Source organism: Gracilinanus agilis, chromosome 2, assembly GCF_016433145.1.
Source record: "Gracilinanus agilis isolate LMUSP501 chromosome 2, AgileGrace, whole genome shotgun sequence".
NCBI lineage: Eukaryota > Metazoa > Chordata > Mammalia > Didelphimorphia > Didelphidae > Gracilinanus > Gracilinanus agilis.
This window is the reverse complement of record NC_058131.1, coordinates 621,140,947-621,153,779: the sequence shown is the minus strand read 5'-3', so window position 1 is coordinate 621,153,779 and position 12,833 is coordinate 621,140,947. Positions and strand designations below refer to the sequence as shown.

At 36.0% G+C, this 12,833-nt stretch overlaps 1 protein-coding gene across 1 annotated transcript in view; it reads right to left on the bottom strand.

Moving 5' to 3' along the window:
* Positions 1-11,590: 11,590 nt before the first annotated feature.
* SMC3 (structural maintenance of chromosomes 3) overlaps positions 11,591-12,833 on the bottom strand; it is a 42,041-nt gene continuing 40,798 nt past the window's right edge. Inside the window, exon 29 of the mRNA XM_044665566.1 lies at positions 11,591-12,051. Within this exon, the coding sequence (XP_044521501.1) occupies positions 11,980-12,051 (72 nt within the window). The 3' untranslated portion in view covers positions 11,591-11,979. The remainder of the gene's footprint in view (positions 12,052-12,833) is intronic.

Sequence of the window (12,833 nt, the reverse complement as noted above, 5' to 3'; positions counted from 1 at the left end):
GCTATTATTATTACTGTTAATAAAAATACTCCAAGATGTTTGTACCCTGCCCTGAAATGACTTCATATTTTACTCTACATATCTTTTATTCTACTTACAGGTTTCTCCTAAGTTCCTTGAGGTCAGGGGCTATTCCTTTTTGTTCCTTGTGCACCAAACACCCAGAAAAGTAACTGACACATAATAAGAACTTTATAAATGATCATTGACTGAGTAATTGATGATGGGGGTTCACAGGCTATAATATATTAGTAAGGAAGAGTCACACAGGAAAAGATACATCAACTCCCTCCTACCCAGGCTCCTTAGCATTTGCCCAGGGTTTCTGTCGGAGATAGTTTCTAAAATCCTAATATTACCTTGTAATAGTCGCTTCCTTGTTAGCATGAATTGACTTTCAGTCCAGTTGGACCAATCATGTATCCCCAAACATATTCATAGGTATCTACTCAATGTGTCACATGACATGTGAAGGCAAGGGATATCATGTGATATGCTATCATGTGACATCGTGAAAATGTGTGTTGTCATGTGATTTTTCTTCTCATGTGATAGTGTCATCACGTGGCATTTGATGATGGGCATGACATGTGACAGTCTTCCTGACCAAACAAAATTTAGGCAAATGATGGGATCAGAGTACAGGATATTAGAAAAAACAATGCATGGAGTTGGAATGATATGACACAGTATAAATTATACACTAACGTAATATGACATGGACATGTGATATGATATTGCAATGACCTGACATGTGCTGCCATGTACAGTAACATAAAAAATAATCTGTGGCCTCGTTATAAGAGGGATCTTTCTGATATGGAAATACCTACCACCATCGCAGGTTGCAACCAGTTTATGATTTATTTACTAAGACAGTAATGGAGAGATGCATGAGGTGCAAAAAAGATTAAGTGAAATGACCAAGGTCGCATAGCTATTAAATAGCAGAGTTTTAATTAGGACCCAGATGCTCAGACTCCAACTCCATCTCTTGGAGGCCGTTGGCCTCCTGGAGTTTTACATTCTAATAGGTAGATAGATGATGCTAAGACAAATAACTATGGTAAACAATATTACTTAAATGCAATAGAAAGGTTTAAACAACAAAAGGACTTTGTAGGGTCTGAAAGCATCTTGTTCTAATATGGGATACCAAGAAAACTCTCTAGAGCAGAAGATTTTAGAACTGGGTTTTGAAGGAGAGGTAAAGAATTCAGCAAGCTAAGGTGGGAAGGGAGGAAATAATATGATATTTATCGATGATCACACAAATAGCTCAATGCAGGATGATTTGGGATAAAAACCACAGGCCAAAGTAGCAAGAAACTACAGATTTCTAGTTATAAGCCTCCAGGCTGAATGAAGGGACTGAAGAAATGTAATAATAGAGGGAGAGAGAGATGGACAACATAGAGAAACAAGATGGTGGAACTCGAGATTTAGTGGCTGACTAGAAATAAGAGATAAGGGAAAGGAAAAGCAAAGATAATTTTTAACATTAAACCCCTCATCTCTACCAAGTAAAAGGATGCTTACAAATCAGTTCAAAAGCTTTGTTTCTAGAGAATGGGATAACATTGGAGATATATGGTTACTTTCCAAGATATCAGGGGGAAAAAAAGGAAAGTGTGGCAGTACATCTATTTCATTAAAAACTTCCTTAAAATCTAAGAATGGGTAATAACCATATGGAGGTCAAGGCTCCAGAGACAATCTAGACTACCAAATATTTGATATCTTTGCAAAATGGAGAAGCCATATCAGCCAATAGCAACACATTGATCTAGAAGACAAACTAGTTTTCAAAACTTTATAGAGAATAGAAGATTGTGGGCTACATTGTCTCACAAACAGCAAAGAACGTTGGAGCAGAAATGAATTTGCAGAAAATATGGCATGATAAGCCAGATTATTCCAAGAGTTTTCATATGAAACTGAAGGACAACAAAAAATGACTAGAACAGAACTGTGCAATTTTCATCATGAATGATAATGTGTAAAAGGGAAAAAGGGGTTTTTTGGTTTGCATATTAATATTTAAAGGTGTGGTCACTAAGAATTGAATAAATATCAGTTCTAAAATAATTTTAGTAATTTATTTATAAAATATAATATAATAGAAGTAGAGAGATGAGAAAAGGGTAGAGTAAGAGATCTAGCTTAAAGAACTAGACTATGTACTCAATCCCTGGCTTTACTCTGGCAGGGCTCCAGAGGTCCCAGCCGGACAGCCTAAAAGTCAATTAACAAGGGGTTTAGCTATGAGGGCTTCTCCCAATCAAGGAAACCTCTAGGAGACTAGTACCTCCAGGGAGTCTAAGGTAGTCAGCCTTCTTTACTCACCATGTGTAGTTCTAAGGGAAAGATTTAAGAACAGTTTCACCAAGGTTTCAGGATCCCAGGTCTCAGGTCCAGCAAGCAGTGTCTCCAACTAGAGTTCCAACTCCAGGAAAACAAACAAGAACTGGCCCACAGGAAGTTGTCACTCCCTTTTAAAAGTGCTTCTTTTTCGTCACTTCCTGTGCCTTCCTCTTAGTTTATATGTGCAATCACAACAGACGCTCAGTCAATTCTGTCATCACCTACTCTTACACATGTGGGTTACAGACTTCTCAACTTGAATTAAGTGGTGATGTTTTCACCTTTGGTGATTAAATCTAAAGATGGGCAGTGTAGGTTTCATCTCATTATCACAAATGGAATCGCCACATTTCAAAACCAACGCAGTTTGGATCTTTGTATAGTTATTCCTTATATTGAGCAGATTCTATCTACCTGGACCTTGTTTATTGTTCATAAGCCAAGCAGAATAATTTCTTTTCGTGATGGCTCTTCAAAAAGATATCAGATGTAGGGGGCAGCTGGGTAGCTCAGTGGATTGAGAGCTAGGCCTAGAGATGGCAGGTCCTAGGTTCAAATCTGGCCTCAGACACTTCCCAGCTGTGTGACCCTGGGCAAGTCACTTGACTCCCATTGCCTACCCTTACCACTCTTCTGCCTTGGAGCCAATACACAGTATTGGCTCCAAGATGGAAGGTAAGGGTTTAAAAAAAAAAAAAAAAGATATCAGATGAAAAAGTGTTCTAAATCTCTCCTGATTAGAGAAATGCAAATTAAAACAACTCTGAGGTATCACCTCATATTTATCAGATTGGCCAATGACAGTAAAGGAAAATGATAAATGTTGGAGGGAATGTGCCAAAATTGGGACACAAATGCATTGCTGGTGGAGTTGTGAACTGATATAAGCATTCTGGAGGGCAATTTGGAATTATGCCCAGAGGGCTATAAAACAATACATACCCTGTGATCCAATAATACCACTACTGGGTCTGTATCCCAGAGATTAAATTAAAAAAAAAAAAAAAAGAACAGTACAAAAATATTTATATACAAAAATATTTATAGCTACTCTTTTTGTGGTGGCAAAAAATTTGAAATTTAAGGGATATCCATCTATTGGGGATCGGCTGAACAAATTGTGGTATGTGATGGTGATGGAATACTATTGTGCCATAAAGAATGATGAACAGGATGATTTCAGAAAGAGCTGGAAAGACCTACTTGAACTGACGCAGAGTGAAATAAACAGAACCAGAAAAACATTGTACACGGTAACAGCAATATGGTGGAATGATCAAGTGTGATAGACTTGGCTATTATTAGCAATATAATTTTCCAGGACAATTCTGGGGACTTATGAAAAAGAATGCTATCCAACTCCAGAGAAAGAACAGTTGGAGTCAGAATGCATATGAAAGTATATGATTAGAGGTCTTCATACTACATGGTTATGAGCCCTTTTCTTCTGATCAATGTCCCTCATAAAAGAAGGCATGAAAAAAAAATTTAACCTAAATGTATATAGTAGTTTATAACATGTTTAAAATTCTCATTTAATCTCACAAAACTGAGAGGCAGATCCTAATATCATTTCCATTTTACAGATGAGTAAACTGTAGTTCAGATAGATTACCCAAGGCAGGATTAGAACCCAACTGTCCCTAACTTAAAATCGAGTGCTCCATCCACTATGCAACAACAAAACACTCCAGATATGCTCTGACAAGTAAAGTATGCAGTGGGTCAATCATCTTCCTTCCTCTAGGCCCTTGCTGCTTTATATTCATTGTGAAATCCAAAAGCTTCATCTTAGTCCTCAGTTCTTGGACTTTTGACAGCATTTGACACAACTGGTCACCCTTTCCTATTCAATACTCCTCTTTACTCTTTGGGCTTCTCTTAACATGGTTCTGCTTCTGCGCTATTGTCCAACAATTCTTCCTCATATCAAGAGTGGGTTTCACTCAGACCTACACTGTGGACTGGCTTTTCAGCATCTTCATCCACTCATATTATTTCAATTACTACCCTTGTGTGGATAACTCCCAAATCTCTGCCCTCTTCCTTGAATTTGTCAGTTAACTGGCAGACCCCTATACCTAGATGACTCATGAATAGCTCAAAATCAAGGTTTTCAAAACACCTCATTCTCCCCACCTCTATCTCCCCCTGCCCTCTAGGGGAAAAAACAAAACAAAACAAAACAAAAAAGCTTCTTCCAAATTACCCTATCTTCCTACTCACTCAGGCTTGACTCATCTTTGGCTTTTCGTTCTCCCTCAATCCTCCATATTGAATCAGTTACCAGTTCTTGTTGGTCTTATGTCTGCCATCTCTCTGTATTTTCTGTCCCTTTCTACTTACTCTGTGAACATCCTAGTTCAGGCCTATGCAACCTGACTTGAATTATTCTAAATCTTGTTTGTTCATAGATTTAGACCTGAAACCTCTTAGAAACTACTTAGTATGTCTTCCTTTTACAACTGTCTCTTCCCTTCTCCAATGTCATATTACTCCTGAAGTAATCTATTGCTATTTATGAATAGTTCAGAGCAAGTAATTTTCCTGCCTCCAAATCTTCAGAGGCTCAGAAAGTAGGGCACAACAGAGTACTGGTATTTTGGGGTCAAGAAGACCCATCATTTCCCACTGGCTGTTCTCCAGGACTTTGCAATCTCCAGAAACTCATCTTGCAATATGAAATCAACACTTTAACTCACACTGCCTTGGATTATTTCCCAATCCTGGCTACAAGAATTTATCATGCTCCTGAACTGGGTACCCTTCCCCTCACCCCTTTTTTTGGGGGGGGTTTCACCTTTATTTATTTATCTTTTTTATTTTGAATATTTTCCCCTAATTACATTATTTTATGTTCTTTCCCTCTCCCCCCAAACCCCTTACCCTGCCCTTAGCTGAAGCACAATTCCACTGTGTTTTACATGTATCAAGACCTAATTCTATATCCCTCACCCCTTTTTAACTTTTTTAATGTTGCCTTCCTTCATCAGATTGTGAGTTCCTCAAGGGCAGGATATGTCTTTTGCTTTCCTTTTGTATGATTAGTGGTTAGCACAATGTCTAGCACATAATAGACGCTCAATAAACATGTATCTATTATTATTAGGATTAAATCCCAACTCTGCTATTGACTATCTTTGCCACCAAGGGGGAAGTAGTCTCTCTGAGCTGGTTGTTTCATCAGTAAAAGGCATTGGACTAGAGATGACTTTCAAGTTTCCTTCCAAATGGCTGATTTTTTTTATATCCTTAACTCCCTACCCCAGCAGTTCACATTTATGAGCCTTTATAACCCTACAAGGACATTAACTTCTAAAAAACTAGTCTAATCTAACTTTGGAGTTAAATGAGGGAAGAATAGAGCTAGCACTAGAGAAGCTGAAATCCTGAAGTTTAATCCTTGTCTGGACAGAGCACGTTTTGTTAAAAGGAGTCCACTTAAGGAATTAAAACCAGAGTTGACAGTGAACTGCCCAGAATCCATAAAAGTCCATTTTCAAATGCTTTCTTTGGAAAGGGCATATACCCTCCAAAGTGATGACTGAAGAGAATAAATTTATCCCTGATCTCTTTGCAAACCTGATCTCTTCTCTGCCCTGATATTCCTATGCAGTTGCTGGCTGTCACAAGGAGTCTTACACCCAAGAGACTCTCTGTCACTAGGAAGGGCAGACTGGGTGCCATATGGTAGTAGATTTATGGAACAACATTGGCATCAATCATCTTTGAAGATGACTGGCAGCCAGGAGTCATCAAATTCTCCTAGGCCATTTTAAGGAAGACCAACTGACAAGAGAGCACCCAAAATAAATGCAGGTAGGGATTGGCAAGGGGACATGGGAAAAGATAACAAGAGGGCCAACATGCACCTAGAATGTTTGGTTTTGTTTTCCCAACCAGAGACCTAGGAATAAGATGCTATGGTTAAGGTTCTCAATATCCCATAGTTGCTTAAATTGAGAAATTAGGGGCAATTGGTTTGGTGGAAAGAACACTAGACTTTAACTTATGAGACCAGGACTCTAATAATGACTCTGCAAATAATTAGCTGCAGGACATTGAGTAAGTGATTCTTCTCGAAGCTTTATTCCTCATCCTTAAATGAATATAGTTCTCAGACTATATCATCTCCAAGTCTCTTTCTAACTTTAAAAATGTCCAGAATCTAAATAACTGACTTTAAAATCTTGGTAAGTTTAGAGAAAGTTAAGTCTAATTCAAATTTGGTCTCAGATACTTCCCAGCTGTGTGATCCTGGGCAAGTCATTAAACAGTGTACCTCAATTTCCTTATCCATAAAATGGGGGTAAATAACAGTACCTGCTTACCAGGGTACTTGTAAAGATAAAATGAGATATTTGTAAAATGCTTTGCAAAACTTTATAATACTATATATAAAAGCTATCTATTATTACAAAATCTAATACAGATAATGGAATAGTGCCAAATTTGAAAACAGAACTAGAGAAACTGACAAAAACACATTTCTCAAATTTGACCTTTTTTTTTCAAATTAATGTCCTTTTTATAAACTTAATGAATCTTACTAAGGGCCCTCTTAAGAGCATAAGATCACAAGTTTAAAGCTAATAGGAACCTTAAAGATCAACTTTTTCATGACACAGCTGAGTTAACTGAGGATCAAAGAGATTAAGCAATTTAAAAGCAAAAAACACATAGCACTGATAAATGATGCTGGATTTATACTACTAAGAATACAGTATTGGTTAAACATAAGAAAAAGTATAAACAAAATACTCAATTATTAACAGAAAAAAATTTTAAACACAACAATCAGTAGCTGAAAAGGTTTTTGACAAAAAAAACAATACCTATCTTTATTTAAAACACCAAGATACATAGTAACAAAAGTACCTTTAATAAATATGGTATGTAGTATCTACCTAGACAAGTGATTCCCAAAGTGGGCGCCACCGCCCCTAATGGGTGCTGATCCAGGGGGGTGATGGCCACAGGTACATTTATCTTTCCTATTAATTGCTATTGAAATTTTTAAAAAAAAATTAATTTCCAGGGGCACTAAGTAATATTTTTTCTGCAAAGGGGACGGTAGGCCAAAAAAGTTTGGGAACCACTGACCTAGACCAAGAGTCAATATTTTATGAAATGGAGAAAGGGCTGGAGACCTTTCCAGTAAGATCACGGGTAAAACAAGGATATACATTATCACTGTTTAAGGTGATTATGTTCATTATATACTACTTAATAGAGTGCTAGAAATTCTGCTAGCTATTTAGTATAAGACCAAAAAAATTGAAGGCAAAGAGAGAAAACAAAATTATTGCTTTTGTTGATGAGATGATGGTTTATCTAGAAAATCCAAGAGTGAACCAAAGTTTCAGTGTCTCGATATCTTTTTGGATCCCTATCATCTAGATTTATTTGATCCTGAAATTTGGTAAACATATCTTCATCCAAATCATTGACAAAAATGTTAAGATGGCAAAAGATCAAGGATAGATCCTTGAAACTACTTCATCATAAATCTCTAATAATGACACTCAATATTTAATGATTAATCTTTGTGTCTCAAAACTACTTTACTGTTACTGTACTCAACCTTGTTCACAAGAATGACAAGATTTTTTTCAAATGCTTTAATAAAATATAAGTTTTACCTATAACATTCTTCTAATCTTCTAGCCTAGTAACTGTCAAAAAAAAAAAGGAATAGGAATAGTCTGGCAGGACAAGTTCTCAAAGAATGCAGTTATCCTTTTTGTAATGTTTTAGAATTAAAGCAGTTATTCTTTCCATTTTCTTTTGTTGAAAATAAAAACATTTGACCTTTTCTTAACCTACAGTATTTTTCCAATTCTTCCTCATCTTTCAAAGATCAATGTCAAGAGCTCAGCAATCACATTTCACTAGTTCTTTTAGTCAATATGACAAAGATTTGCATTTTGGTATTCCTTGCACTGAAAAATTATGACTGTTGCAAAACTTAGTCTAATTGTTTAAGGCTCACAAAGACAGCAATTAGCTTTTGGTCAGAAAGCTAATTAAGTCTCAGAGGTGAAATCTAAGTCAGATATATCTGACTTGGAAATTTAGTGCTTTATCTACTACATCAAGTTGCCTTTCTTGTTCTTTAATGCCCTAAGATATGGTTCTTCTAGGCCAGGAAGCAGATTCACCAAAAGCAGCTAGATTCTCTTATCATCTTCCCTATTTTGCTCAAGTATTTATTTCCTATTAACCTTTCTTTTGAGGTACACTGTCCTTTCCGAGCCAAATTTTAACCACGTGCATAATTCACTCAAATTGAACAGATTTATGGAGCCAAGTAGAATATAAATTTAACTATGTATTTTTTAATTCTAAATGTTGTGGGATTGGCAGTTTAAGGAAAAAAATCACCTTGAAATGAAGAGGACCAGAATGTACCATATTTTACATTAAAAAGGCTTATAGAAAAGCTCTAGCATATAAACATATGTACACTAGTCATTCCATATTGTAATAATGAAATTAAATCTGCCCTGCCCATCCTTAATCACCAAAAGTGAGAAAACCCCCACTTAAATCAAAGTTGGGAGATCTGTGACCCACGTGTGCTAGAATTAGTGACGAATCAAAATAGACTGACTGCCTCCAGGGCAGTCTTAAGAAAAACATCTGTTGTGATTGGACATGTAAACTAAGAGGAAGGCACAGGAAGTGATGCAAAAGAAGCTCCTTTAAAAGAGAGTGACAGGGGGCAGCTGGGTAGCTCAGTGGAGTGAGAGCCAGACCTAGAGACAGGAGGTCCTAGGTTCAAACCCGGCCTCAGCCACTTCCCAGCTGTGTGACCCTGGGCAGGTCACTTGACCCCCATTGCCCACCCTTACCACTCTTCCACCTATGAGACAAAACACCGAAGTACAAGGGTTTAAAACAAAAAAAACAAAAAGAGAGTGACAACTTCCACTCAGGGAGTTCTGTCAGTTCAGCTCTCTTTGGCCTGGGACTGGACCTGAAGGAGCTCTGGCTGGGCCCTTGGACTTGCTCTTCGGCCTGGAACTGGACCTGGAGAAGCTCTGGCTAGGACCTTGAACTTGGTGAGACTGTTCTTAAATCTTAACCTTGGAACTACATGTGGTGAGCGAAGAAGACTGACTACCTTATCCTCCCTAGAGGTACTAGCCTCCTGGAGACTCCCTTGATTGGGAGAAGCCCTTGTGGCTAAACCCCTTTTTAATTAACTTTTAGGCTCTCCAGCTGGGACCTCTGGAGCCCTGCCAGAGTAATGCCAGAGACTGAGTACATAGTCTAGTTCTTTAAACTATATCTCTTACTCTACCCTCTTCTCATCTCTCTATTTCCACTCTCTCTTATATTTTTAAATAAATTACTAAAATCATTTTAGAACTGATATTTATTCAATTCTTAGTGACCACACCTTTAAATATTAATATCCAACCAAAAACCCCTTTTTTCCTTTTACAATACGTCACTGCAATATTCATATCAACTAGGATGGGAATTTTGACATCTCAATGAAACTTCCCTCTAACAGTCTTCATTCAAATATCTGTCAACTAAATAAAAGCTTATTATAATACTGATGTCAGAGGGAAGAGTCTAAATTTTACATTTTATCTTCAATATCATATTGCATTTGTCTTGTACTTTAAAATGTTTACAAAGAGATCAAAGACAAAAGGAAAGGATCTACATGTGCAAAAATATTAAAAGTATGATTGTCTTTAGCAAAGAACTAAAAAGGTGAACACATCAATAAGAAAATGTAACTATTACTGTACAGTAATTAAAATGGGAAGAATTTAGGAAAAACTAGGAAGACTTCTATTAACTGAAGCAGAGTAAAATGAGTAGAACTGCAAACTAATTTATATGGGGATTCCAACACTGTAAAGAAAAAAAACAAATTTGGAAGATTTAAGAACCTTGGTCAACTACATAACTACAGAGCACAGAATGATACCCAAAATTCCTAGCAGAAATAAGGGATGCAGAAGGAGTTACACAATTTCAGATGTGCCTAACGTGTGGATTTCTTTTGCTTAACTAGGCTCATTCATCACAAGAGTATTTTTTTTTAAGAGACTGGGAGCAATGGAGAGAGGGGAATGAGAGATAAAAAGAAAGATACAAAAAAGTGAGTTGTTGAAACATTTTTTAAAATACCCCCTGGAAGTCTGTATCAGATTGCTTGCTATCTCAGCGAGGGGGGTTGGGAGGGAAGGGAAAGAATTTGTCTAAAAACTAAGAATAAAATGTTTTTTTCATGTAAAAAATTAAAACCCACAGGGGTAGGTAGGTGGTTCAGTGGATAGAACCAGGCCCACAGAACAGGGGGTCCTGGGTTCAAAGTGATCTCAGATACTTTTTAGCTGTCTGAGTCTGGGCAAGACATAACCCCAAATGCCTAGCTCTTAACCACTCTTTTGCCTGGGAAGGGATATTTAGTATCTTATTATCAATTCTAAGATAGAAGGTTTTTTCAGAGTTTAAATTTATGTTGTGCAATATATGTTTATTTTTAAAAAGGAAGCTATTTGTAAGATTCACAACATCAAATACAATCCCTTTTTTCTGTACTTTGTATACGAAAAGATTTGTGCTAATTGGTGACTGTCAAGTGACAAAAAGTAATTATTTTTAAAAATTATTTATTTAAAAAAGAATCTCACTTTATCCACATAGCAACCCTCAAGTTTTATCATCCTCGTACAATCAGAAGAAAATTAGTTTAGTGGGACATGAGAGTTGTTTTTTTGCCCAAGTTCATAGAGATAATTTTGACAAGAGACCAGGGAATATAAAACTTGTTCTCTTGATTCACTAGTATCCTTTTTAGTAATATCACTTATTGGTCCACCAGCTATGTTTTCAGCCTAAAGAAAGGAAAGGTTGAATAATTGAAGGAACAATTCCTAATAAATTTGCAGATATAGATAGGAAGGCAGGATTATAGGCCAATTTCTTATATTCACTGTTATTTATTAAGCTGTAAGATTTGTTTAAAGAAAAGTTCTCCTAAACTATAAATATAAGTGAAATAAATCCTACCATACTGAAAATTTGCTAGGTTAAATGAAGAGAATACTTAACTTTTCCATTTCAGAAATATTGCTTTCAATGAAATCAAATTCATTTTAAATATTTATCCTACACTGGAATAAAGGTAAAAGATGCTACTTTAAAAAAAAATTCAAATAAACTTCTTCAACTGTAAATGAAGACGCACACCCCTCTATTAAGTTACAGCCATAAAATCAATCATTTAATTGAAGCTATATATTTTAAGCAGTACAATTGATAAACTTATAATCACAGAAGGCTATCGAGCATGTCTCAAAAAGATTTAAAACAGCAAAGGGACACTTTACAAAAAGATTGGAGAGGAAGAGTTCTTAACTACAAGTATAAAGGTACATAAACAGATTTTATAAAAAGAATACAGCAACAGAAACAAAATGAATACACAAGGTCATCCAAAACTAAGAATCCTTGGGCCTTCTTAGTTAAAATATAAGCTCAAAAACTATTTTAACAATGACCAAATATTTAGTTTGAAATTTACAGTTCCTCAGTCGAGGTTTCACACTATACACATCTTCCAAACAAGCTGCCAATATTTTCCAATTAACCATGAGTGGTATCATCTTCCACAAAGTCTTTGGCCATCTCTGCTGTGATCACATCGATGTGACTAACCTGATGGAACAAAGTATATTTAAGCACAATCCCCCAAAGTAGATCATATAAGACTAAGCAATTATAATGTCTTGTATAAATCAATGTGCATTAAGATTTTATAAATACTGATAAACTGCTGTGGAAATTTTTAGTGAAACTGACATTAACAATTTATTTACAATGTCTTTTGCCCTTCAGAGTGATAAGAAAATTTTGAATTAAAAAAGTGTGCAGGTGTTTTTGCTTGACCTTTTGATTTATCTCTTATATAGTTGTAAATACCTCAAATTAATTACTCATTATAGGATCAAGAATTCTAAGGGTAGTCATCTGGTCCAGTTCCTTCTGAGTGTGTGTATTTTAATAACAAAATAATATTGTATGTTTAGTATTTCACATATAAAATATATATTAACAGTATCAATTAACATATTAGTGTATACTTTATATACTGCTGTTGTTTTAGTCATTTTCAGTCATGTCTAACTCTTTGCGACCCCATTTGAGGTCTTCTTCGCAAGGATACTGGAATAATTTGCCATTTCCTTCTCCAACTCATTTTATAGATGAGGAAACTGAGGCAAGTTAAGTGACTTGCTGAGAGTCATTCAACTAATTAGTGTATAAGGCCAGATTTGAACTAAGGAAGATGAGTCTTCATGAATTCAAACCCAGTTCTATCCACTATGTCTCTTGGCTGCCCTTTAGTTATACATATAAACATATATGTAAATATATATATATACATATACAAATACACACATAAATATGTTTGAAGACAAGGCACATATATAAAGTAA